The 27,842-nt window shown below is 37.9% G+C and overlaps 4 protein-coding genes and 1 non-coding gene across 6 annotated transcripts; 1 reads left to right on the top strand and 4 right to left on the bottom strand.

Moving 5' to 3' along the window:
* Positions 1–1,011: 1,011 nt before the first annotated feature.
* nop2 (NOP2 nucleolar protein homolog (yeast)) lies at positions 1,012–7,962 on the bottom strand. 2 transcript variants are annotated; one of them, XM_052579172.1, is made up of 17 exons: positions 7,795–7,944; positions 7,526–7,614; positions 7,168–7,290; positions 7,009–7,048; positions 6,823–6,881; positions 6,508–6,740; positions 5,948–6,158; positions 5,646–5,845; positions 5,252–5,341; positions 3,472–3,559; positions 3,229–3,369; positions 2,939–3,078; positions 2,735–2,824; positions 2,492–2,614; positions 2,188–2,285; positions 1,924–2,060; positions 1,012–1,845 (listed from the first exon to the last, which is right to left on the bottom strand). In XM_052579172.1, exons 3-17 carry the CDS (start codon positions 7,271–7,273, stop codon positions 1,400–1,402), a joined length of 2,202 nt encoding a protein of 733 aa, XP_052435132.1. In that variant the 5' UTR covers positions 7,274–7,290; positions 7,526–7,614; positions 7,795–7,944; the 3' UTR covers positions 1,012–1,399. The 2 variants fall into 2 exon arrangements, with proteins under 2 accessions (XP_052435132.1, XP_052435130.1); XM_052579170.1 differs by lacking the exon at positions 7,526–7,614 and having other exon boundaries at positions 7,795–7,962.
* Positions 5,425–5,566, bottom strand: LOC127975596 (small nucleolar RNA SNORA29). Its single transcript, XR_008157565.1, has one exon. It is a non-coding gene; the product is annotated as a small nucleolar RNA SNORA29 (small nucleolar RNA).
* Positions 7,963–9,088: 1,126 nt separating the features above from the next.
* Positions 9,089–9,806, top strand: gtf3c6 (general transcription factor IIIC, polypeptide 6, alpha). The gene has a single exon (XM_052579054.1). It carries the CDS (start codon positions 9,190–9,192, stop codon positions 9,727–9,729), a length of 540 nt encoding a protein of 179 aa, XP_052435014.1. The 5' UTR covers positions 9,089–9,189; the 3' UTR covers positions 9,730–9,806.
* Positions 9,807–11,223: 1,417 nt separating this feature from the next.
* On the bottom strand, positions 11,224–12,847 carry emg1 (EMG1 N1-specific pseudouridine methyltransferase). Its single transcript, XM_052579053.1, has 5 exons — positions 12,655–12,847; positions 12,440–12,541; positions 12,003–12,144; positions 11,720–11,928; positions 11,224–11,588 (listed from the first exon to the last, which is right to left on the bottom strand). Exons 1-5 carry the CDS (start codon positions 12,802–12,804, stop codon positions 11,475–11,477), a joined length of 717 nt encoding a protein of 238 aa, XP_052435013.1. The 5' UTR covers positions 12,805–12,847; the 3' UTR covers positions 11,224–11,474.
* A 562-nt stretch (positions 12,848–13,409) lies between these two features.
* On the bottom strand, positions 13,410–27,794 carry kel (Kell metallo-endopeptidase (Kell blood group)). Its single transcript, XM_052579052.1, is given in 18 exon segments — positions 13,410–13,889; positions 13,961–14,050; positions 14,978–15,138; positions 15,223–15,290; positions 15,551–15,640; positions 17,359–17,441; positions 17,443–17,463; positions 17,565–17,642; positions 17,728–17,826; positions 17,934–18,029; positions 18,134–18,251; positions 18,337–18,494; positions 19,511–19,699; positions 19,778–19,849; positions 20,827–20,985; positions 21,089–21,216; positions 25,538–26,009; positions 27,300–27,794. Coding segments are annotated over 18 exon segments (2,262 nt in total). The 5' UTR covers positions 27,327–27,794; the 3' UTR covers positions 13,410–13,736.
* Positions 27,795–27,842: the final 48 nt, after the last annotated feature.

Genomic DNA, 27,842 nt, shown 5'->3' with positions numbered 1-27,842 from the left:
AATATATGTGCTCCTTGTGCCAATCCCCTTTAATAACAATATAGATAGGGAACATCTTGGGGATTTCATAATGATATAACAGTTTGATTAATCATTTTATTTTCCTATGGAAATATGATGCACAAATCAAAATGGCTAAAAAGTGTCCCACATTACCCTAACCACCCTAATAGTGTTTCTCGTCTTTGTAAGCACCACTAACCAACCTAAAACATTAGTGTGGACTATACCGGTGACACAATAAGAGAAAACTCAACTGCACTGTACAAAACAAAAGGAAGTAGTTCTTACTGAAGACAGACTGGACACTCTACCCCTGCAATCATATGCGCAGGTGATCTTGATAATTACCCTTCAACAATAGCACTTAATCAGTGGGGTGTCAAACCAGTCTGATCTGGAGCGTTTTACCCACAGGCCTGCTGAATGGCTTCGTTTACCCTTCAGGCACAACCTTAAATTATCTCCCTGCATGTAATCACTGCAATGTGATTAAAATAAACGCTTTGCCAACACTTGTGCTTCATTTCAACAGAATGAACAGCTTTGGGAGGAACAAGCCGCGATAATTATGGCATTTTGGGCCATCTTTTGTGGAGTGAGAAGGATTTCATGCAAGCACAGAGAAAGCGTCGCAGTTCAGAGGGTACAATGCGATAAGTTCATTACCATGGTTACACATGCACCGGGCCAGACGGGTGGGAGGAAAGATCATCTGCTGAGTGGTTTAGACATTTGAACCCGAAGAAAACTTTTTTTGCGATGTGAAAAGTGATGTCAATAGGTTCTGCTGAACAGCAGTCGTGATGCACTCGGGCTCAAAGCAAGATTTCACTTCTACCTCAGTAGTTTTTGATCTGATTTTCTGAGGTGACTTCCTGAAAGGCTGAAACGAAAGGTCAGGTTATAAGACGAGCCGTGAAATATCATTTCAGTCACTCTCTTTTCAGGGAAGGCTAAAACCAAAGTACTTCAAGGTTTCAGACGTCACTTCTTCAGACACCAAACTACTTTTTTTTTTCAAACTTTCTTTTTAATAGGTGACAGAAAAACAGACCATATACTCACTCCTTTGCAGTATTTCAGTTAAATGTTCTTTTTCAAAACAAAATCCATTAAAAACGGACAATGACATATACATTTATAAGATTTATACCACGTTTGAAGTAATCCTCACAGTAAAGCGATAACAATAAAGGTGGACAAAAGTCTTGGGAAGCAAGATAGATACACAAAATTGTGTACACTTCTAAAAGATAATCTTCGAGTCCCTAAACAGCACGTTGGGACTGACTGCACTTCCCATCTGGTGTCAAACCAATGACAGATCCCAGTCCTGAGCACACAGGTCCATGGCAGTTCACTGCGACACAAGACTGAATTTCACTGGCCACTGTTTTCAGTGTCCAAGCACATTTTTTAACTTCCTAAACTTGTTTTTCCCCATTCTGTTTTTATTCTTCAACAATTTCTTCCTTTGCATTTTGTTTTTCTTTTTCTCCAACTGGCTTTTCTCTTTCTTCTCCTTCCCTACCTCTTTTGTTGAATCTCCATTCAGTTCCTTTACCTTCTGCTTTTTGTCAGGCTTCTCGCTCTTTTTGGATGCTGCTTCATCCAACTTTGGGATTTTGGCCCCTTTGGGACCATCAGATTTTTTATTCTCAGATTTCACTCCGGTTTTCTTTGTGATGATGGCCGGCTCAGATTTCTTCTGTTTTAATTTCTGCTTCTTGCCCATCTTGCTTTTCTCTGGATTTGAAGTGGGCTTCTGTTGCTTAGGTTCTGGTTTCTGGACCTGCTCGGATGAGGCTGCGGTCTCCATTTTAGTAGATTCTGCTTCATCTCCTGAAGAACAGTTAATAGATTTAATACCAGATCAGAAAATAAACAAGATGTGGAAACAAATGGGAAATGATTACACACCTGTTTCTTTTGGGGCAGTGGGGATGGTGTTAGACAGCTTCTTTAGCTTGGCCACAAAAAATCCATCCATGTTTTGGGAGTGAGGGTAGAATCGGCGAGAGAGTTTAAGAGAGGGATGGAAACGTTTTTCTTTGAATCTGTGGAGAGGAGATCATATATTCTAAGTGCACTTCATAATTTCTTTGGCAAATTCACATTACAAACTCAGTTTCTAGGAGCTCAGCATTCATTGCTGTAGATGGACCTCAAATAAGACCTCATTACCTGGTGAATCCCTCATTGCCAAAGTCTAGTCCAGTGGGGACCAGCTTTACATTTCTCTTCTTCAAAGCATAGTCCACCACCCACTCATTCTCCTCTACCTATGGAGAAGACATATTAGATTGATTTCTAAAGGATCATGTAACACCGATCACAATATGACAAAGCAAATGCAGACTCGAAGAGCGTAAAAACTTTGTGAATTTTTGTTTTGTTTTGGCATTGCCATCATTTGTTTCTGATGTGATACTTCAAAATGTGCATAAAAATAGGAAAAATGGATACATAGCTAGTGTGTGCAACTAACCATAATAGAGCATGTGCAGTAAACAAGGTATCCGCCAGTTGGAGAATCAGCATTGACAGAGTCGATAGCAGACAGGATGAGCTCCTTCTGCAGGTGAGCCGAGCGAAGAATATCAGCCTCATCCTGAGAGACAGACAGAAAGTTTGAGTTTCAATGGAGAATGTACATAAAAGTACACTTCACAATAAAGGCTGGTCTTTAAAAGCTTCAGTATCAAATGCCACAAAGAGAAAATAATGTTACCTTGCCGGTTTTTACTCCTGGATCTTTAGAGATAACTCCGGTACCCGAGCAAGGAGCATCTAAAAGCACTCTATCGAAACCTCCCATCACCTACCATTAAAGTAAAACACATAATTGTATAGAAATGTATAAAAAAACTGGATATATATACCCAAAACAATGACACTAGATGAAACAACAAAAAGAGAGAGAACAGGACAGAACCTTGGGGAACTGTCTGCCGTCATAGTTGCAGATGACCGCGTTAGTGACACCGAGACGATGGATGTTTCCCACCACGCTCTTCAGTCTGTCTGCATTTGCATCATTAGCCACAATCATGCCTGTGTTCCTCATGAGCTGAGCTGCATCACACAAATGATATACAATCTGGCTTCACACACTCTCAGAACATTTTAAAATAACATTGTAGAACTGTCTGACTGTAATATTTTGTTGTCGCTGTACAATAAGACAGCAGTTGGCGTGACTGTGACAGAGAAGCATATGCTCACCCATATAAGTGGTCTTGCCTCCTGGAGCGGAGCTCATGTCCAGCACTGACTCCCCCTCCTGGGGCGAAAGCGCCATTACAGGCAGAAATGATGATGCACCTTGCAACATGTACTGGCCTGCCAGATATTCAGGAGTTGCTCCTGTTTAAAAGACAGAAAGACAAATAACTTTAATTCTTTCAGTCTATGAAAGATGAAGAATGAAAAAATACATGTTTGTTTTGTTATGACACTGGAACTAACCTATGGGAACAGAAGAGTCATATATAACCAGGCCCACTTTGGACCATTTCCCCAATGGATCCAGGTTGACTCCTCTGTTAATCAGAGCCTGTGTTAAAGAACATGCCTTTAGATTACAAGACGCCTGTGAACCAGACTGACATCAGTATTTTTTTTATTGTAGTTTTGGGATTTTCCCATTGGGAAGGCGAGACTGGTATTAAAATAGGGTAAAAATAGGCCTCAGATGTATCCCTTATGACAGTTTTTTGTAAACAGTATTTTTGATGACTGTTAAAGGGATAGTTCACCCAAAAATATGATGTTTATCTGCTTACCCCCAGGGCATACAAGATTTAGGTGACTTTGTTTCTTCAGTAGAATACAAACAGAGATTTTTAACTCAAACTGTTGCAGTCTGTCAGTCTTCTAATGGATGAGAATGGGAATCACAGCTAAAATATACAATAAAACTAAAAAAAAAGAAAACATACACAAACATAACCCTGGGGCTCGTGGCGATACATTGACATTTTTTACCTTTGATTCACGCAATGTCCGAACTTATGTGCGTTCTCAGCAGCAGGCTTGTGAGGTGTCTTTTTTTATGCTTTATGGTGGATCGCAGACTCAGAAGTGCATTACCGTCACATATCTCTCATTTGAGAGAGATGTGGCAGTAATGCACATAAGTCTGCGATCCACCACAAAGCATGAAGACACCTCACGTGCCTGCTGCTGAGAACGCGCTCAGGAGAGTACAGACATTGCGTGAATTAGAGGTAAAGCGCAATATAAATACTGTACAGTTTCTTGCACAGACCGATCGTTTTGTGTCTTTACATCAATGTATCGCCAATAGCCACAGGGTTTAATAATAATAATTATTTTTTTCTGTTTTATTGTGTTTAAGCCGTGATTCCCATTCACCTCCATTATAAGACTGATCGACTGCAACGGTTTGTGTTAAAAACCTTTATTTGCGTTCTACTGAAGAAATGAAGTCACCTTCATCTTGGATGCCCAGTGGGTAAGCAGATAAACATCATATATTTTCATTTTTGGGTAAACTATTCCTTCAAAGTCGGCATAAAATGAAAATGTGCCCTATCTATTTTGCAAATGTATGTTATAGATATTTATGAATGATTCATCTATGCATTTTCTCGTTTTATAAATAACTTCGTTATTTTTATCAAAATTCTGAAAAAAGGTACAAAAGCTATCACTGGAATGGGACCAAACTTACATCTTTGTACCTCAAGTTTACATATTAGTAGCAAAAAGGTACAAAAGTGTAGCTTTTTTTGAAAAGGTACTGTGCCCCAGTGACAGCTTTTGTACCGTTTGCGACCACTAGAAAGCTGCTTGGTTTAGAAGTGACCTCTGTGTGAGCAGGACACTACTGATAATTGTAAACCATCTTTATCTGAGAGATTTCCCTAAAGTGCATGATCTGCATGCCTCACATAAGAAGTCTCATGCATGACAGCATGTCCAAAATTTTTAAAACATTTTCAATTAGGTGATTATTTCCTTTAAAAGCCACACATCACCAGCATTGTGAATGACTAACAGATAGTTGATCTTTTGACACTGTTCAGATGTATCTCGATATGTTCGCATTCATTCTACAAATACACTGTGGTCACTTGAATTTTTTAAACTAGCTCTGATGAGGTTCGAGAAACTGGATCATGTTTTGGATCCAATATTTCACACCGTCCAATCACAAAGCAGGTGCAAAAAGGACTAATACAAAATATCACAATATTTAAATGGAACAGAAATCTTTTCAGACCTGAGCCAAGTCTCTCCTCCTGGTTTTCAGGGTGTTGGTTCTGATGGTGACCGGCCTCTGAATTTCATTGGCCTCAAGAAAATCAATCAGCTGAAATTGAACATTGTATATGTACGTCAAACGACATGTAAGAAAACAACTTCCAAAGCTTTACAAAGACAGTTTTTTTTCTGATATAGATGTACTGCCAATTCATATAGAGGTGGAGGAGGTGTGGCCATCCACCCCTTCAGATCTTGACAGACACTTCCTCTATCCTGTTAGCATAGCCACACACCTTGTGAGGAGGCAGATGGGTGGTACTAAAACAGGAAGCATCTACACTTCAGCAACTGAGATGGTTAAAAACCCAGTCATGCTAAGTTACTCCTCATTAGCAGACACAAACACGCACCTCAGAGAGTGGGAAAAGGTCCATGAGTTTGCTGATGAGGAACTCGTTGTAGCTGTAGTAGGTGCAGAGGTCAGAGCGCAGCAGAGAGAGATACTCCGATCTCTCTTTACCCTCTTCTCTCTTCTCACTGAAGTGAGACAGCACATCCACATTATCTTTGATCCTCTGATGGATGGTCTGTAGGTCCATCGCTAAAAGACCTGCACATATTGAGACGGAGGGTTAAAATACACTTCTAGAGCAATGTAATTCTGCGGCTGTGAATTTCTCTAGTTGGACGACATACTAAGAGTTGAACTCACCCTCCTTCGCTCGATCTGCTGCACCTGGGAGTTTGAATTGTTCAGTTTCGTCAATATTTGCCTGTACAGTATCCTCTTCATCCTCATCTTCCTTTAAATCTTCCTTTTCTTCTTCCTCCTCCTCCTCCTCATCATCATCATCATCATCACTCTCTGGTTTCACGCCTGTTTGTTTTTTCTGTTTTCTTGCAGCTTTCTCAATTGGCAGAAGCTGACAGGCCAAGTAATGATGTGATTACAATAAGGGTATGGCTACGCTTCGAATACTATGCTGATTGTTTTTGATAGTATTTATAGTGTATAATAATAATAATATATAATAAAAGATATTTCAAATGGTAGTATGCTACAATGCTGTCATAACCTCATTTTATTGCATATTTATTTTGTGAAGTGACTAAATGTATTTTGACATTATTTCTGGCTCATCTCACATGCAAAATACAATATATATATATATATATATATATATATATATATATATATATATATCCCCATTTTGACATGAGAAAGGACAAGATTTCCTCTATACAAATGTTTTTCACTGCTTGAAATCCTACCTCTTCTCCATCGCTGTCTTGATCATCGCCTTCATCAGCACCATAGTCATCCACCATATCTTCATCGTCATCATCCTCTTCCTCCATTTCCTTGTTATTTAAGCCCTCTTCATTATCATCATCATCATCTTCTTCTTCCCATTGGCTGTCACTGTCTTCACCTTCTTCAGATTGTTCAATCTTTCGCTTCCTCTGTGCTGGTTTAAGCCATTTATTATTCTCATCTGAGAATCCTGCAAATAGGAAATACTTCATTTACATGGGTGCATGAACATTGTAAATCCATTATAATTCAATTTTTAAATGTTTAAATACCTTTCTTAGGCTTTTCCTCTTGTTTAGGTTCTTTAGTCACTTGGGCTCTTTTTACAGCTCTGAAGAAATGTATTTTGGGAAAATAATTAATACAATTCACAAGAAATTAACATGGAGATACAAAAATACGACAAAAGAAATGACTAAATGTAGTTATTCATATGCAATCATTTAAAAGAAACGTACCGTTTTCTCGCTCTGCTTGAAAGTTTTTTTGGCCCATCCTCTGCAAACAGAGAATAACCATTGTTTCAATATATTCTAAAATGAGTATATAAATATTGAATACATAAAACATGAAAATGTAGCCCAGTAATCAAATCGCTCGGAGAATGTGTGTTTTACCATCAACCAAAAACTTGTTCAGCTCAGTTTCTGCTCCCTTCTGTTTTCTGGCCTTACGTCCAGGTCCTCTTTTCACCTTGGTGGTGGGGTCCAACCTTCTGCCCATGACTGACACCTACAAACCTGTTGTACGGTAATAATACAAGTAAACAAGAAGTTGATATTTGACCATAATAATAAATAAAAAAACCTTCATAATTAGGCCAGAAACAGAAACCTAGACAGTCAGTGTGTATATTGCCAGGGCATGCCCCATGTGGCTTTCATACTGTAGGATTACACTCATGTAAACATACTCATCTACAAAATTCATAGGGTTAACATTATTTATAGTAAAATAGATGTCTAGGTATCTTACTTAATCGTGACAAACTGGATGATTTTCAGATCGGCGCGTGGAGCTGCTTCCACAGTTTTACACGTAATGTTAATATATTCAGAGGACCACTAAAATACAAACCCGTTATGTTTATATTATTGCAGTAAACTCAATACCATGTTTAGAAAATAAATATTGAAATGTATCTTGCGCAGCATTAACTAACGTTAGCACGCTACAAACTACGAGACTAATTTAGCTTACAGTGAACCAATAAAGACACACAAAAAAAAACATCAGATACTCACTGTTTAACAAAAACAGGTTCTTGCGCTTATTCTGAACTTTTCTAGGACACTCTGACAATAATTAGCTCTAATTTAGTAAAGTTGCCTGAGTACATGTGTCTCTCAACTGCTATGAACTAGCGCACATGTGACTTCAGCACACGTTGCTTTTCCGGAAGTTGCTATCGATGCCCGATGGATGAACGATTCATTCTTTGGAGTCGGATCTTTAACTAATCCATTGAGAATATATATATATTTCGGTCAACCGAGGTTTTAATTAATATGCGAAAAGTAACTTTAATTACCGAGCAACACACACGTAGGAAAATTATATTGTTTATTTTAAATATTTTTTTAAAGAACAGTAATATACAATGTTTTATTAAGAAATAACATCAAAAAGAAGAAATTAAAAAGAAAATAGAATAGAATAGAATAGAATAGAATAGAATAGAATAGAATAATAAATGGTTGCCGGGTGAGGTATAAAAGTTCAAAACAAAAACACAAGGTCAATCAATCAATCAATCACCTTTATTTATATAGTGCTTTAAACATTGCGTCAAAGCACTGAACAACATTCATTTGGAAAACAGTGTGTCAATAATGCAAAATGATAATTAAAGGCAGTTCATCATTGAATTCAGTGATGTCATCTCTGTTCAGTTTAAATAGTGTCTGTGCATTTATCTGCAATCAAGTCAATGATATCGCTGTAGATGAAGTGACCGCAACTAAGCAAGCCATAGGCGACAGCGGCAAGGAACCGAAACTCCATCGGTGACAGAATGGAGAAAAAAACCTTGGGAGAAACCAGGCTCCGTTAGGGGGCCAGTTCTCCTCTGACCAGACAATTCAGTTCAATTCAAGGCTGCAGCAAAGTCACATTGTGCCGAAGAAAAAAAAAAAGATATACACATACACACATGCATGCAAATTCAGATAACCAGATAAATAGGCCTAACTTTATATTACAAAGTTCACAAGCTTTCAAAGTTTTTACAGCTTTCTTATTGTGTCTCTGATACGGTCAATAAATATTTCAGTCAACAAAACCATAACACCGGGTTTCTTATTAGTAAATGTGCTCTTATGAATGTGAAATTTGGTCACTGTATAAATAAATTAATTAAGTAAAAATACTGTTCCTCTTGGTCAGAGGAGTATTTATTTAAATGTGCAATTATAGTTAAGAAAGACACGAAAACACTTGGAATTACTGATTCGTGTTTTAAAGATTCTTTACACCAAACTGTTCAAAAGAACCGATTCCCACAAAAGAATCGGACCTCCGATCACTACTTCCGTCGCGCGCATTCTACGAAGCAATTCGCTACTTGAAGTTGTCGAGCTCATGAGTTGCATGACACTCCAAGAAGTTAAGTGAGTGGAACTGCTTGATCAGATAAAGCTATGGAGGACGAGTGGGAGGAGGAAGAGGAGCAGCTGGTTGTGGCGGAGCTGTCTGGGATGATCAGCTCGGATGTACTCTCCAGTCGGCAGGGCTCGTGTAAGATCGTGGACATCGACAGCGAGCAGCCCGTGATGCAGCTTGGCCACTATCTGTTCGCCGGAGAGTACGAGGATGCCATCGGAACCTGCGTGATCTTTGAAGAGCACGGTTCAGCTCTTAAATACAAATGTCACACCATGAAGAAGCTAAAGCTTCAGCGGACGTTCCTGTCGGAGAGGAAGGAGGACGAGCCCGTCTCTAACCGGATAGAGCTGCTGGCTCTCCACGAGGAAGAGTCGTTCGGCAGGAAGAGCGCAGTGTGTCGCTTCCTGGATCCCACAGACACTGATCAGCCTGTGCTAGACGAATCTAAAGACTGCGAGGATGCAGAGATGAGCGACGAGTCAGCGGATGAGACGGAGACTGATGCGCGAGACACGCTCCTGGAGAACAGCTGCTCTCTACTCACCGACACACAGGAGCAGGACGAGGGCTCTTAAAACACTGCTTTCTGATCATCTACATACTACTGCATGTAAACATACGCGTTCTGGTGCTTAATAAAAGTGTTTTTTTATTTAGTGTTTTTATGTATGTGTTTGTCTCATTTGCGTATTACTATTATTATTTTTTTATTAAAGCATCCATATATCTATCTATCCAATTTTAAGTTATTCAAAGTGGTTCGCTACTGAATAATTCAAGTTAAACTCAAATCAGCATGACATGGATTTTGATTATATATATATATATATATATATTAAATGTTGCAACAGGATCTTAATTTTTGTGTTGAGAAAAAATACAGTTTTGGACACAAGGTATTAAAAATATATTAAAGTAACTACAAATGAGCTTGTAAAGCAAATATCTTTAAAGTTAATTCCATGTGGAGCATGCTTCTAGTCCGCTGTAATGTTCTCCCCTTCACCCCCCTCCCCTCTCGCCTTATTGCATCTCTGGAAAATATTAGATGGGAAATTTCTCAAATAATTGAAAGATTACAAATGTATCTCAACTTGCGAAAACCTTCAGCAGGAACTGAACTGCAAGAACTAATAGAGCCTGAAGCCTGTAGAAAAGCCAAAGGTGTCAATGGTGAAAGAACAAGGACAACATTATAGAAAACAACATCAAGCCTAGACGGAAAACAACAACATCTAAAAGCACATTTGATGGTCAAGGAAGTTTAATGGTCCAGAGCCTAAACATAGGAGTTTTTTAAATCTTTCTAAATGTATAGTGAGAATAGAGAATACAAGATTAAAGATACAGTACAACCATAAGACAACTGTGATAAACCAGAACATGTCTAAAAGCGGAGAGACGCTTAAAAAGAGAACTTGAAAATAACATTTCAGAATAATGCTCAATAAAACCTGGTGATTGCAAAAGTCTGGAAGTTACAAATCATTTCATATTCTCTAGAAGGGAATTTATTTTTAATGATAACAAACCTTCAAAGACAGACCTGATGTGAACTTTGGGTTGTTAATCAACGGCACATTTTAAAGAACTGAGTTTTAAAGCAGAATTCCTGTTGATAAATTACACTGCACGTGATTACACACACCAAATCTCTCAATCAGAGCCACAATTTGTAATTTTTTGCCACTCCCACGAAGCACAGGGAATAACATGATGCTCTCGCTATGGAAGTAGTGATTGGAGGTCCGATTCTTTAGTGGGAATCGGTTCTTTTGAACAGTTCGGTGTAAAGAACCTTTAAAACACAACTCTGTAGTACTATTTTATCTATCCTAAACGCTGTTGCTATTCATGTAAAACAACTTTGAATTTATATTTCTCCATTTTTATTGTCATTCAGAATGCTTCATGGAATTGTAGTTTTATTTATGGCTTACACGTGGCTTACACTCCTTTAACGTGGACATTTTGAATAGAAAAAGAAAACTTCCAGAAACCAAGGCTGCTAAAAATGTAGCCCGCTGTTGCACGCTATTGTTCACTGTAAGGAGAATAAAGACAAAGTGTTGTTTCACACATGTAAATCTGGGTTTATTATTCAATGTATAAACTTATACAAAATGAATCCAAAGTTAAATACCCCACACTTTAAAGGGTATGCTGGTTTGCGTCAGTGTGAGTTTAAATTGTGTTATGAAATATTCTCCTTTGTTGTCCCGTCATATAACACAATTTTTGCTCCAAGGAATGGATTGTATACATACACACATCACAGTCCAAAGATCTGTTCCTGACAGTTCGTAACAGTCTGGTTTGGTCATAACACTCCCCAAACCTCTTCAAACGCTGAACACATCTTAGCACAGGTCAGAGCTGCAGACAGAGGATAGTTACTGATGGACACAGTCTTCTCGGTGTAGTCGATATTCACCTACGAGAGGATGGAGAAACAGATCAGCGATTTACTTGAAAAGCAATGACATAATTCACATTTCTGAAAGTCGTATCTATGCATGGAGAATATCCTTGATTTAGCTGTGAGGAGAAGTGTTTCAGACTCACTGCTCCATGTGCAAACGCTCCAATGACAACAGCGGCAGGTCCATCTTTAGGGACGATTGTTCGGGGACACACAGCATCTCCTGCTTTGAACGACGTCGAATATCGGGGGCATCCAGCTGGCAGGTGGTCCGACACTGGATTTTTTATCAGCCTTAACAAGCGCTGAGGACCATCTGCTGCTCTCACGCTCAGCTTGTGCAGCAGCTGGACTATACGAGGACAAGTAGTGGTAAGATAAACGTACAAATGTTTCGCATTACAAACCTGTCCAAACTGAATTTACCCATTAGTCCACAAAATCGTGCAAAAGTGCGAGGAATTCTCGTCTGTGGGTTGATCTCGATCAAAGCGTTCTTCTCTGTGTGAATGTAGACTTGAAGCAGTCCAGCTCTGTTCAGAGGACTGTCCAGTAACATCAACAGGCACTGTGGGGACGCAGACAGGACATTCAGAGGACAGATGTGGGACAACGAAAAAATCTCTCAGCTTTAAACTAAATTCACATGGGTTTACTTAACATAATATCTTTGCAAGACAGTTTTCTTCATTTTATTCTCAGTGACATACAAGTTAAAACTTATTTGTAACTAAAACCATAGTGTACCAGATCTATAATCTCTCATCAAAGTGAATGTGCAAAAATGTATAACTTTTTATCGTCTTTTATTAAAAGGAGCCTGTTGATAGTGAAATCGTTGTAACTCAGATGAAGAGCTTTACCTGATGAGTGATGTCAGGACGAATCTTCCCAGGGTCTCTTCCGCTTTTTATGATCATACTCTTATGTTGATCACAGTTCAGCAACTCAAATGTCTTTCCAACCTGCAAAGAGACACGTTCACATACGGTTAGGGGAAATATTTCTAACGCTCTAGTGTCAATCCAGTGGATAACAAACGATGATTCAGTCTCTGAAAAGCTTAGTTGTCTTTTACCTTTACGGTTTCAAGCGTCGCTCCTTCTAAAACAACAACAAGACGCTTTTCCGTCATCTGTTCGTGCAAGCTTTTTTGCTGTTTTGCTTGTTTTGGGTCATATTCATCTAAATGCTCCAGACCACGCTTGTCTCCAGCGCGTGCGGCCATGTTGACACAGAACTACGGCGCGTCAAACGTCTTCTTCTTCGTCTTCTTATTGGTTTGTGGCGGGTGGCATATCCAACGTTAAGGTGCATTACCGCCATCTACTATACTGGAGTGTGGACCAGAGTGACTAACAGAAATAAATATATAAGAATGAAAATAATAATAAAAAAACTCTAAACTCCCTAATAATAAAATAAAATTTATGACGAATCAAATGTGCGTCACAACAACACGTTTATTCAGAATGGCACTTGCTGAAAACGTTTTTCCTCCTGATGTAAATTACCTATAGACCAACAAGCACACATGCAAAAATACTTTTTTTTTATGTTTCATCCAAATATAGTAAATTTCAAATATAAGTGTGACATTTATGATACATTCAGACTTCAGACCTCAAACTGTATTCACAACAGAGAGAATAAGCACATAATTATCCATCATTAATGAATAACAACACTTCTACTCTGTAAAAAATGCTCTCTTTCTTTGGTAAAATTTACCATAAATCTGGTATTTACCAGTGTAACTATATATATATATATATATATATATATATATATATATATATATATATATATATATATATATATAATTTTGTATTAGTCTACATTTCCTCCAAAAATTAACACTATAGTAAAAACATGGTAAATTTTGCTGTGAGAAAAAGTGCTGTGAGAGATCATATCCACCAAGCAGGTTTTAACTGTTCGTTATGTAGATGAGTTATCAAATGTGATAATATTGCTTAAATGTATGTGGCCTGTACATTACATTTATAAACCCATTCCTTAACAAGTGAAAATAAAAAGATTTATGATCTCTGGATTGACCTTCTCCTTTTTTTTTTACTAAACAGTTAGCAGCTCTAATGGTTCAATAGTCCCAAACTAGCTCCAACAGGTCTCAGCGGAAAAGAGTTCCTCTCAGATTCAGTGCAGTGTTTGACTCTGACACATCTCACTAGGATGATTCTGAGATTTATTCACACAGCTCAGTGGTTCAGGGCAGAAACGTGAGTTTGAACACAGGACTGTCACCAAGAAGGAAGGTTCAAAGGGCATGAACTCAGCATCACACGTTACCTGTAACATATTATTTGAACATTTTCACATGTGCTTGAGTGCTTCTGCATTTACTGACATGTTCTCAGTACCTTAGTAAAGGAGGAGAGGAACAGGTGAATGTAAGAGAGGCCCGACAGAGATGAATCTTCTGGATGCCTTGTGAAACTCTTCTTATAAGCCTGTAAAGAAGATAAAATGTTGTCAAAGAAAAACGTTGGGTTCATGGCTAACAATGAAAAGAGCATTGTTTTAGATTAGAGCAGGGGTTCTTAAACTGTGGTCTAGGGACCCCCAAGGGAACGTTTGGAGGTTTGTTGAAAGTTTAAAGGGGAAAATAATATAATGAATAATATAATAAATAAATAAATATTACAAATTAGATAAAAATAAATAAATAAAAAAGTAAATAATCAAACCATAACGAAAAAACATCATAATATAGTTCACCCCAAAATTGTAATTAGTTGAAAATTGACCCTCAGGCCATCCGAGATGAGTTTGTATCTTCATTGGAACAGATTTGGAGAAATTCAGCAGAAGATAACTTTTTCACCGACTGATCCTCTGCAGTGAATGGGTGCCGTCAGAATGAGAGAAATGATAAAAACAGCTCAACAAACAGCTCATAATTGCCCTTTTCAGTGAAAAAGTCCATCCCCTGTTGTCCTTTCTCATCAAAATCCACCAATATTTTTGTTTAGAACTCGTTTGGACTGGTTTCACTAATAAATGGTGCTTGATCTGTGCACATTTGTCTCCTTATTCAGGCAAGACGATTTTTTTTTTTTTTTTTTTTTACTGGAGGAAGCATTATTATTGATTATTTTAGCCGGTTTGAAGTATAAAATAAATTGTTAATTTGAGTACTGGACTTGTGTATTACTTATGAACTACTACTTGAACGCTCATTCTGACGGCACCCATTCACTGCAGAGGTGAGACAATAATTAAATGCTAAATATTCTTTGAATATGTTCCAAAAAAAATAAATAAACTCATCTACATCTTAGATGGCCTGAGGGTGGTTACAATACCAGAGGATAATCATATTTGGGGGTCCATGGAATAAAATATTGAAAACCCTTGTTTAGAGCAGGTTAGCTTACATCCAGTGCCACTTGTAGAGCAGAGAACTGCACCCAAACCTCCTGCTGTTGAGAGGAGGAAAGAGAGAATGTGCCGACCCGTCCTGGATCCTTGGTCACACTCTGATAATGAGACCTTATGCACATGCTCTCTGACTCTGGATTGTTGGCCTGTGTGTGGACTAGTGAGGAAAAACATAGAAGGGGATTTAAAAGACTCAAGCACTCACACAAGCAGATTCAGACTGAGGTTCATACTGACTTACTATCAGGGAGCAGAAGGTGAAGAAGATCTTTAGCAATCAGAGATCCCAGTGTGCCATAATTCACTGCCCTATAGAATATTGATGTAAACATTTTATACAATTCTTTTTTTTTATGCATGCATATTTAAGCATCTTACATTCAGCGCATAAAAGTAGAAGAGTTCATTAAAAAAAATTAGTCATAAAAACAAGGTCAAAAGATCAGATGTTGTTTACTATCATTCAAGTTACAAAATAGCACTATTTTCCTAAAAGTGGTGCAAATCTTGAAATGTAATAGTATTTCCACTGAATATTCTGTTTTATACGGTATGATGTCACTTGATACCTGGGATATGAGGAATGGAAGAAGGGTGACACGAACATTCCAACAGGGATGATGACGTCATTTCCAGAGATGGATGGAGTGATAGATAATCTAGAGGCAAGGAAAGACAGAAATTAAAAATGGATGATGATTTAAATTTGGTAACAAATGTAAGTTCCCCCCATCTATTTTCTAAATGTATATTATTGATCTTATTTTGAACAAGTCATCCATGAATGCATTTGATTTATTATTTATTTACTTGGATGTTTTATCAAAATGTAATAACTCGATCTTCCAGATTGACTTTTCTAATCATTTGTCCACTTAAAGGGTTAGTTCTGCCAAAAATGAAAATTGGTCCATGTTTTACACACCCTCTGGTCATCCTGGGTGTATATGACTTTCTTCTTTCAGATGAATCCAATCGGATTTATATATACAATTGTTCTTGTTTTTCCAAGGTATATAATGGCATGGGCAGGTGTTTTGGTTCATCAGTCCAAAAGTAGTCAAATAAAGCGCATCCATCTATATTAACATGCGCATCACACGGCTCTGGGGGGTGAAATAAGACCTCCTGTAGCATATAGATGCGTTTTTGTAAGAAAAATATCCACGATATAAACAGTTTTGTGTAACCTCTGCTAACTGTCATACGCACATTCCCGAGAGACTGCCTTTCCGGCGGATAACGTATGATGTAGGTGTAGTATCACGAAAACAAACATTTGTTTACAGGAGCAAAAGAAACCCAGCCTCCTTTTGGTTCATATATTTTTTCTTTACAAATCCTTGTTTTGTGCTACTAATTCGTGACCAGCGTTTTGTCTTGTTTCTCCGTTGCACTTCTGAATTCGTCACTAATCACCGGTGCTTACGCTACTCATATGTCCTACGTTATCATCCCAGAATGGCTTCTGTCGACGACAGTTAGCGGAAGTGAGAAAAAGGGGTTTATTTCATTTTAAATATGGATAAGTGTCTTACCGTGTGATGCTCGTTTTAATGTAGATGTGTGCACTTTATTTGACTACTTTTGGACTGTTGAACAAAACAAACATTTGCCCACTGCCATAATAAAGCTTGAAAGAGCCAGGACAATTTTTTATATAATTCTGATTGGATTCGTCTGAAAGATGAAATTCATATACACCTAGGATTCCTTAGGGGTGAGTAAAATTGACTCATTTTCATTTTTGGCTGAACTAGCATTTCTATGATCAACCACAAGCTCTCATTCAGATCTTCCACTATTCCCTATATTGTTTTTTTATTCCCGCTAATCCATTTCGCTCAGATGTGCATCACAATTTGGAAGAAAATATCTGTCACTACTCCAGTTATTAAAAAAATGTAAACAAATTAAGTATGAGACTAAAATGTGAATTAGTTAAAAATATGAATATAATACCAGTTAATACTTTTCTAAGCACTCTACATTGTGAGGGGGGTATCTCCTCGTCCACCACCAGTGTGCAGCATTCACCTGGATGATGCGACGGCACCCATACTGTACCAGTGCACCCACCACACACCAGTTTACTGGTGGAGAGGAGACAGAGTGATGAAGCCAATCAGTAGATATGGGGATTGTTAGGAGGCCAGGATGGTCATAGGCCAAATTTGGCCAGGATGCTGAGGTCACACCACTACTCTTTTTTTAAAAGGAGATCCTGGGATTTTAATGACATACAGTCCCCTTCACAATACTGGGGGGCTAGGACCCACACAGACCACAGGGTGATCACCCCCTGCTGGCCTCACTAGCACCTATTCAGCAGCAAAATAGTTCTCCAAGGAGGTCTCCCAAATATGAGAGCACTAACCCATCAGTCTGTGTACCATGTGAGAGCAGTCTGCTCCTGCTCTTCTGCTCCAGCACCAGCATCTGCAGGTAGTTGGTAAAAAAAATCCTCCTCATTTAAAACCACCTAGTGCAGAGAAGAAGATGGAGAACGAAGGAGGGAATTCAGGAATGAAAATGTTCCATTCACTACACTGACTGTTAATCCATTCATCGAAATTCATTCACCTCTTCGTAGAGATGGTTGAGTTCTGCATGACTGAGGTTATTTGTTTTAGCGGAGAGTCTTGGATTGATAGATTTTATCTGAAAAATATATACAAAATGATCTGAACACAGACCCATACACAGTTTCAGTAGGATATGTTTTTGTATATGATTCACATCATACCTTCTTCAAAATAAAGGCTGATGATCTATCATCCCTCCAGATCAAATCTGTTAGTTTTTTCTCGAGGGATGAATAAACATCATGAATCAACTCTTCAGCCTGGCGGAGAGAGGAAAACCCTTGTCAAATCTCACGTGTCATTGCTTTATTAAATTCACATTAATGCATACTCTTTTATTCCTTCATGACATCCAATCAACATGTACCTCCTTCTGTGCATGTCTTTGTCTAATTGCATGAATGAGCAGAGTGTCAAACCCTCGCTCCGTCTGCTGAACGCATCGCAACCAGCGTGGCATCTCCTAAAATCATAAGACAGTATAAGTATTAGAAAATATAATGCAATCTGCACTGCTTTACTTCACAAAAAAAGGCATTGTGGGTAATTCCTTCAAAGCAGACCCACCTCTTGTGTGTCTCCAGATGCAATGGAAAAGTTTCTCATTGTTTGGAAGAACCTCGAGTCCAGTGCAGGAACGAGTGTGTGCAAAAGACTAAAGATCATGTATGTATGAAGTGGACCCCTGCGGATATTTACACATAAGCACAAACATCTGTGTTAATAATCAAGATCTATTGATTAAGTATATTAATATAATAGTGACTTACGTGCCCATCATCTCATGCAGGATTTGCCATTTACTGATTGTTTGGGACATGTGGATAATATACGGGAGATTGACTAAAACGAGATCTGATTGGCTGATAGGAAGAGGCTGAAATATGGCTTGTAGGCAAGCAAGCCAATCAATGGCTGGAGCCAGAGTCTGTGAAGGACAGAAAAAAAATTATATCATCACACATCACAGGTACTGTATATTACATGGGTTAATGATATGACAATATTTTTTGTCCAGATCTATTGTAATAAAAATATATCAAAAGTGCAATTCATTCACACAATAACTTGAATATATGTCTTTATGATGTGAATGTTTTTCTGATTTAAAAAAAATATGTATTTATTTATTCATTCATTATTTTATTAATTTATATATGTGGCATAAAGTAAAACTGTGCTATTATCATAATAATGAAAAAAAGTCTCATTAAATGAATGGAAGTCTCTTATCTTGGAAGTCTGCTTATTTGAAAAACTTCTGTCAGCCAAATCCAAGTCATGTGGTGTGACCAGCAACATAATTTGTTCAAGTGTTGTTATTGTTAACTAAATCTAAAATAAAATAAAAAATAATTCATGATATAAAAAGATTTCAAAGAAATGATAAAAGCACATACCAAAAATATTAAACCGTGACCAAAAATGTAAATGGCAACTAATAATAAAAAATAAAAGGTAACTGAAAAGCATTAGCATTTAATAAATACTATGATAACATTGGAATAATACTAAATTTACACTGACAAGATGCAAAAATATGAAGAAAAACATAAAACGAAATACAAAAATATGAAAGAGAAGACCCTTGGCTTGCAGACCCCCATTAATGGGTGTGAAGGTCAATATTATATGTACTATAACATTGTAAAATATCACATGATTTGATTATCATATGATGCTACTGCAAAATGTAGATTTATATAAATATTTAGAAGCAAATAACTATGACAAATATGAAAATAAGGAAAATTATTTTTACTTTTTAGTTTCCACATAACATAAACTGAAGTTTTTTTTTCTAAAATGTATAAAAACATTTTTTTTCCAAAACCAAATTGAATTTCCATATGAATTAAAAAAAAAAAAATTCTTATAGGGCAATCTTAATTTTTATTGAGCTATTAACATATGTTATAGAGTAAATCAGATTTCCACACAGACCTGTAACTCTTGGATGGTATATCTGTTGTAGAGTAACTCCTGACTGAAGCGGTAGTGGACAGGTGTCATGGCCAGAGCCAAAGTTGTGGCTAGAGATACATAAAGACCGCAGTGCTGAGTGGTTTCATTGGAGGGAACGCCCAAGAGTTCCAAGTACTGACAACACGACATGTAGAATGGACGCAAATACTGAGAAAGAGGAACAGAGACAACAATATTAAATAACCACTTATGAATAATACGTTGAGCAGAATGCTGTATACCTACCTGAGAACTTGCTTTGGATTTTTGTGTCTTGCTGTTCCAATCAATAGGGAACTGAAAATGAGGCTCATCAATCTATGGAAATGTACATGGACATTTTTATCCAAGATATGGACTAGAGTGTAAAACAATCTCAAAAACAATGAAAAAATTGACCAAAATATTGAGGATTCATGTACACAAGAGCAGAATCCAAATTACTACTCACTAAAATGTCTCAAGGACGAAAACATCAAATGTATGTTCTTTCATGGAATAGAAAAGTATTTGATACCTTTTATCTAACAGTTCAGACATTCAGATATAAACTTGCAATTGCAAAAAAAGCTTTTAAAGCTTTAAATCAAAGAAAGCAATTGCGTCTTTTTATCTTGTAATTACTTTTTATCTTGTAATTGTATTTACACACGACAACAAAAATGTAAAAGTCAGTAATTCTGTAAAACTTTTTTTTTCTCAGAAATGCCATTTATATCTAGCTGTTCCGAATTAATAAATCACATCTGAATTTGAAGAAAAAAAAGTAAACTGCGACATATAAATTCAGGATAGTAAGGAAAAAAGTTAGAATTGTGAGATAAAAAGTCAAAATTACTGTACCTTTTTAATTTTTTGTTGACGGCCATAAATAAACTTCCATACAAAATACATGTAATCAAATTATAATAAAATCAGTGAAATGCATCAAAACAGAAAAGAAAACTTTGCCCATGAACTATTTTACAGGGTCTTTACAGCATTTTATAACTGCTAAGACCCATTTTCTCAATACTAAGGTCAAGTCTTCACACAGTTCTCAGTTTAACAGTTTTGTAAATGTACACACACATGCAGATTGTAGGTACACAGAATTTTGATGGTGGTTGAGTGAAAAAAAAAACGTAATATGAAAGAAGTTGTCATTGAATGCATTTGTGCCAAAGCAATAAAAACTGATCCACATAGCTCATGTAGTCTGCTGTTCACCTAAGTATTGAAAAAACTGTAAATCATGCTACTAATCTCTAAATCATTCTACCAATTGCTTATGTTCTACCTAGATTAATAATCACCTTTATGTAGTGTTGATCAGAAGCCATTTGCTCTTCACCGGGCTCTGACACTACATACACACTGAAGAAAGGAAATGTGGAGTACTGGCTCATTAGCAGGGCGAGGGTGGTGTTAAAATCTGTCTGACTCCATCCGTTGGATACTGGCCAACCACCTAACTACACACACAGACAGAGAGCCAAAAGATAAACAACACTGGAGCAAAATCCCTGATGGAATGCAAGTGCTTTTACTTTCCTTTATCCTAAAAAGTGTTTGTACCTGCTGGAGGAGTGTGAGGAAGGGTTTTGAACCCACTTTCTCTGGGGATTCTGCATCCGTGCAGGTCTTGAAGTATTTCTTTGCTTTCTGTTCTGCTGCACTTATAGAAGCACCCTCCTCAGGAGCCTCTGATCACACAGGGATCATACAGACTGAATATCAAATATGATTCAAGATTGTTTTATACAATTATGTATCATAAATAACTACTGAGATTAACCAATAAATAACTTAAAACAGCCAAAGATGGCTTGCTGGTTTTAGTTGGTTTATGATGGTGCGCCAGACATTAATCCTGTAAATTTTTTAAATGCATCTTATTGATCTTATTACAAAAGAGGCATCCATGCATGATTCTTTTTTTTTTTTTGGGACTCAAGTGCATAGCAATGAAACTCTGTTGTAATTGTCGGAATGATCACAGATAAGCAAACTCAAAATGATTGTGCAGACTTGAAAGTTGTAGGGACTTGAAACTTGCATGGATGGTAGTACTCACACTGCCTACAAGATGACCAAGGCTCGCCCCAATCAGGCGATACAGTGCTCACGCCCGACAAAATGCATGCCCCAGACTCAATCGTTTATATATATATATATATATATATATATATATATATATATATATATATATATATATATATATATATACACACATAGTTATCTTTTTTTTTTGTAAACTGAAATGTACAAAATTTTGAAACAATTTGAAAAAAAGACTTTTGCGAACTAGTCCTAGGTTTTTCGCCTGATCGGAAGTGCAGAAAGATTCTCTGGTGAGTGAATGCCAAGAATTAAAAAAAAAAAGTAATTTTCAACTCACTGTCGCAAAGGGGCACTAAAACGTGTGAAAGGGGCTGGGACACTTTAGTAAACTGAATGAAATAAGACATCTTCACCAAACTCAGAACACTTACTGAGGTTACAGGAAATAAATCACAGAGCTTGGTCACATGGTCACTAAGAGGGAGAAAACATAAAAATGGCTATAACTGTGCAAGCATTTGTCCTATCAACATGAAAATCTGGGTGCATGGTCTTGGTCCTAAAGTATCTAGTATCGGTGTGAGAGGAATTAGAAGAGGGGTATGTGCCGAGGTATCTCGCCTAGGCTAGGCTAACGGCTAACCCACACAAGCCATCTACGTACGCTCGTTAGACAATAAACTGGACTACAATCGATTACTACGTTCAACTCGGAGGATGTAAGAGACTGTTGTGTTTTTATGTTCACGGAAACATGGCTCAGCAACAGCGTTCCAGACTGCGCTATTCAGCACGACCAGCTGACGTGCTATAGAGTGGACAGAGCTCTGTTTGCGGGAGGAAAAACCCTGCGGTGGCGGGCTTTGTGTTTACACCAATGACGCGTGTAGCCGCGATACTGTTGTGATCAGCAAACACTGCTCACCCCTGGTGGAGTTTATGATTATTAAGTGCCGGCCGTTCTATCTGCCGAGGGAATATACTGCTATACTGCTCATTTCGGTGTACATTCCCCCGTTTAACATCCTCAGCAACAGGAACAACGCACTAAATGAAATGTACCAGCACATCAATGAGCAGCAGACAGCACACCCTAATGCTTTTCTCATCATAGCTGGGGATTTCAACCATGATGACCTAAAGAGTGTGTTTCCAAAAATACACCAACACATTAACTTTCCAACACGAGGTAATAACATTTTGGACTTTGTTTACACCACAAAGAGAGGAGCTTACAAAGCCCTCCCCCTCCCCCACCTCGGAGCCTCACGTCACTGTCATGCTAATGCCTGCATACAGACCGCTCATTAAAGTCGCCAAACCAGTTCAAAAACAGATTCAAGTGTGGCCAGAAGGATCATCAGAACTTCTTCAAGACTGCTTCAACACAACTGACTGGGACATGTCATTCCGATCGGAATGAAACTCAGTGGGCCTGTTCGACTCACAACTCCAAAGGTCTGAGTGAAATTTGAAAGAAATCAGCCCCTGGGGGAGGCGATATTGCATTTTACATAGACATAAAGGATTGTACTTCCTACATTTTTTTCGCACATACCCACGATATTCGTATTATGCAATAGAACTTCCATTTTTGTTACAAATTATTATTACTTACCTATAAGGCCCTAAATGGTTTATTCCACTCCACTAAAGGAGGTAGAGAGCTTTTTTGCATTTGGCTCCCAAACTCTGGAATAATCTTCCTGACAAAGTTCAGACACACTCTCTCTGTTTAAATCTAGATTAAAGACACATCTTTGGCCAATCATTCATATAATCCATCTCATAATCTTAAACTGCAGTTATATCTGATCAAATTCACATTATTATTGTTTAGCTTGGGTTGAACAAATAATTTTTGCTTGGTTGGAACAGCAGCTATGCTAATTATGTCTCTAATTGTTTCTCTGTTTCTGCCACGGGACACAAGCTCAAGTCTGGATCCAGAACACCTGAGAAGAGATGATGTCCACCCCTCAGAGGACTTCAGATGATGCCAACCCTGAAACAACATACAGAACTACCAAATTTTGCTACAAGTTTGATTGCAACATATAATAATTGCTGTTAAAAGTGTTCATCATTTGTTTGATTACTTCATTAACTGAATTTTACCGTACATTTCTGCCTTATCATTTGACAATAGTCACCACTGATAAAATATCAATAAATATATTGTAGAAATTAAATTTTCTGCAAAGCGGCTTTGCAACAATTTGCATTGTGTAAAGCGCTATACAAATAAACTTAAGATGAATTGAATTGTATTCTGGATAACTTTGCCTCTACAACCACTGCTGTCAATCAAATTGTTTGTAAAATGGTTCAAAAGATGTAAAAACCTTACTTTTGCAAAAAAAAAAAAAAAAAAAAATGTCTAAAGGAAAATTTAAAACTTCATGAAACCTGCTGAGCACATGCAACAGGTGATTCTAAACAAGCATGTAAAGTTTTAAGGGGATCGGACCACATCTGGTGCGATAACATTCATAAATGTTAAAAGAAACATCATATTTCCATGGTAAATCATTTGGATTTGCCAAAAATGTTTTTGTTTTTTATCATTGATTTATGATTTGGAGAACCCCCGCCTTCCCGACCAACAGTTCAGACAGGCCTGCTGGGAACAGCGAATGACTGGCAACTAAGGGTGGCGTGCACAGTGCTTGCTCATCAAGGTTGGGGAAAGGGGCTTTGCAGGAAAGTCACTCTGCAGGGCCTACAGTCTCCTGGGAATCACAGGAGCGTGCAAGAGAAGAACCATCAGTGCAGCATCAGAGGCTGCAGAAAAAGCCTCATAAAGGCTGTGGATCGGGAGGGACAAACAATGGGCGAACGCTTCTTGGACGCAGGCCGGGAACTGATCACTCCTGGTCGGGTCACCTGGGTGAGGGGACCCCAGGTACTGTCACTGATGATGTGTCCAAAAGCGCAACACAAGGTGTATGTAACAAATAAACAGTACAGACCAAAAGTTTGGACACACCTTCTCATTCAAAGAGTTTTCTTTATTTTCATGACTATGAAAATTGTAGAGTCACACTGAAGGCGTCAAGGGCTATTTGACCAAGAAGGAGAGTGATGGGGTGCTGCGCCAGATGACCTGGCCTCCACAGTCACCGGACCTGAACCCAATCCAGATGGTTTAGGGGTGAGCTGGACCGCAGACAGAAGGCAAAAGGGCCAACAAGTGCTAAGCATCTCTCGGGGAACTCCTTCAAGACTGTTGGAAGACCATTTCAGGTGACTACCTCTTGAAGCTCATCAAGAGAACGCCAAGAGTGTGCAAAGCAGTAATCAAAGGAAAAGGTGGCTACTTTGAAGAACCTAGAATATGACATATTTTCAGTTGTTTCACACTTTTTTGTTATGTATATAATTCCACATGTGTTAATTCATAGTTTTGATGCCTTCAGTGCGAATCTACAATTTTCATAGTCATGAAAATAAAGAAAACTCTTTGAATGAGAAGGAGTGTCCAGACTTTTGGTCTGTACTGTATGCTTAAATGCCTTACGAGCTTGAACCCCAGCAATCACTGCTTAATGCTATATTTATTATTATATTTTTTGCATTATTGTAATCAAATTATTGTAACTTTTAATCAAAATGCCATCACTCAATCTTCCAGTCAAACAACAAACTTCTCTCTAGTGATGTATACCAGATTTCTCCAATCATTTAGTAAACCTAAACTCCACCCCTTTCTTACAATTGACTTCCATTTGTCACAATATGAAAGAAAATATTTGTTGCTATTTACATTACAATGCAACTTTTTTGACAAAGTCCCCCAGACCTCTTTAAAACCAACAGACCAGTCTGACCGTCAAGAAGACCAGCAAACCAGCTTAGGCTCAGGAAGATAGACAGATAGAAGCAGATATGGAACCTGAAGACACTATGAAACTGTGTCATTTGTTCTGTGTCAGGTAAAAACACAAGTGAAATTTCACTAACCTAATATTTCCTTAATAGTTTTCACTAAAGCAGTCTTTCTGTCTGGAAATTTGACTAGCTGTGCATCACTTTTTCCTTGAACATCTGTCTCTCTTCTCATCCTCACTTCCCTTTTTGTGTCCAGTTCTTCATTCTCTTCATTGGAGATCAGCTTGACTCTGTGTCCTAGATTACTGGTGGAAGATCCACCTGTCCCACAGGCAAACAGGAAGTAGTCACAGGGGCAGCAGAAAAATGTTAAAACTGTTAAAACTCTACCATAAGTTCTACTGTAGTTCATTGTTGCTAGGTTTGTACTTGATTTCCGCTGTGACATCCAGGGGTCTGCAGTCTTTTGCAGGTGGGAATAGACCCCCAAACCTAACGCAGCTGCAAAGAGAGAAAAGGACAAAACAACCAATAGGAGCCTGCGGTTCTTGTAGCAGCCCTCTGGATTTGGTTGAGACTGTTCCTCTGATGTGGTGACCATTTTCTGTGGGGATATAAAGTTAGTAAATGACTCACTCTTTATGTTTTATAGAGATAGACGTGTTGTATGGAAATGTTCATTTAAAAACACAACTGGGAAAAGAAGGAATGCAACTCTTATGATGGACTGAAATTACACTGGCAGTCAAACATCCAACCGCAATTAGAGCGAATCCAAGAAATGTTCTCTAAGGAACATGAAAATGAAGAACCACAATTATTTCATTAAAAGTTAAAGTAGTGTTATTTGCTTTGATGTCTTTCACGTTTTAAAGCTGCAGTCGGTAACTGTTGACTTTCTAGCGGTTAATAAACAGAACTGCTTGCGTCTTGCGGAAGAACATCGTAGCCGGAACTACTTCTCTCTGTTTATGTCTATGAAGAATCACAAAGGTACTGGGTTACTCCGCCGCGGTACCCCCGAAGCAATCTAAAATAGTCAGAATATAAACACTTATTATAGGTGCACCCTAGTGATTCAGGACAAGCTAAAAACACGGTTTGGAAAATGGATTCATGGTGTACTCTCTTATTATATACATTTTTCTACATTTTGAACACAGAGTTACGGACCGCAGCTCTGATTGGTTGTTTCTTACCGGGAGCGGCGTATTTCTGCAAATGGCAATAGGACCACTGGGAGGAGCCAGAGGAGCTTGATTTTTTCACAGATTATCTGTCTCATATTCTACTGTCAGGAGTCAGGGCATAATGACAGTTTTTTTAATTTTATTTTTACACAAGTTACCTACTGCAGCTTTAAGGGAAAATGTAAATTTCCCTGTTTAAAATACAGCTTCTCATAAATTATATAAACACAGGAACATTACATTTAGACTTCATATAATCTTACATAAGATATACATACATTGTCTTTCTTCTTTTCTTTTCTTTTAATTGCTTACAAATATTAAAGCCTGTTTCCACCACTGAATAAAAAAATACATAAAAAATAAGAATTGCATAGAGGAATTAAACAGCACCAAGACTTCCCTTTGCAGTAACCTCAAGTTAAGTGCCTTGCATAGTGCACATTATTGATGAATAGAGGACATTGAACTGGTAATCTTGACTACACACCACCACCAATCAATTATATACTAAAAAACATCATGACATAAGGCATAACTTTAAAATTTAGGTAATAACTCTACAGCACACTGCTAAAAGTGCTTGGTGGTGCTTATATGGGTAACCCAGCTCGTGGTGTTTCCTGATCCCTTGCATCCCACCTTCTATGACTACCTCTGTCCTATTAATAAAACCAGCAAAAGACCAAAAATGAAAGCCTCACCTGATGTACAGTTGGGTTATTATCCATACTGTTCTTCTTCTTTTATATCAGTTTGGTCAGGATTCTTCCAACATAATGCTCTTCCAGTGAAGCTTTCGATTTCGTCACACTGCTCCTTTTTCTATCTCTCCTCCGTCAACCCACAAGTCATCCAACTACTATCTTCCCTCATCACACTCTCTGTTCACTCTTTCATTGACCGAGAAGCATGTAATGACATGGCTTCCCACAAGACCCCTCTCTTTTACACATACATAAACGGGGGCATTTCTAGAAATATTTCCCGAATCTCACCATTTCTTGAAATTATGAGGGCCAGAAGATGATTTTGCTCCAAAATCCATGAACTGTCACCCAAGCTAAACTTGAGGAAACTACAAAACTCCAAGTACATTTTTTTAAGTTCTGCAGTGTAGGAAGTGGCATAATTAATATAGATTTATATACACCTTCAATGTGGCATTTTACATCCAGATGTGGGGACCCCTGGCTATCAGTGGTGTGTGTGAGGCTGGGGCGAGCTGATAAGAAATGAGGGGGTGT

Source organism: Carassius gibelio, chromosome B16, assembly GCF_023724105.1.
Source record: "Carassius gibelio isolate Cgi1373 ecotype wild population from Czech Republic chromosome B16, carGib1.2-hapl.c, whole genome shotgun sequence".
Classification (NCBI taxonomy): Eukaryota; Metazoa; Chordata; class Actinopteri; order Cypriniformes; family Cyprinidae; genus Carassius; species Carassius gibelio.
This window is presented reverse-complemented; position numbering and strand designations above follow the sequence as displayed.

Bases quoted from the DNA above. Each gene is read 5' to 3' on its own strand.
- emg1 (XM_052579053.1), bottom strand. From the start codon at position 12,804: ATGGCCGCACGCGCTGGAGACAAGCGTGGTCTGGAGCATTTAGATGAA. The intron at 12,542-12,654 runs GTAAAAGACAAC...GTCTCTTTGCAG, and splicing joins CGACGCTTGAAACCGTAAAG to GTTGGAAAGACATTTGAGTT. The intron at 12,145-12,439 runs GTAAAGCTCTTC...GCGTCCCCACAG, and splicing joins GTCCTGACATCACTCATCAG to TGCCTGTTGATGTTACTGGA.
- nop2 (XM_052579170.1), bottom strand. From the start codon at position 7,273: ATGGGCAGAAGGTTGGACCCCACCACCAAGGTGAAAAGAGGACCTGGA. The intron at 2,061-2,187 runs GTAATGAGGTCT...TCCTCTCCACAG, and splicing joins GGCAATGAGGGATTCACCAG to ATTCAAAGAAAAACGTTTCC. The intron at 1,846-1,923 runs GTGTGTAATCAT...ACTGTTCTTCAG, and splicing joins CACTGCCCCAAAAGAAACAG to GAGATGAAGCAGAATCTACT.
- gtf3c6 (XM_052579054.1), top strand. From the start codon at position 9,190: ATGGAGGACGAGTGGGAGGAGGAAGAGGAGCAGCTGGTTGTGGCGGAG.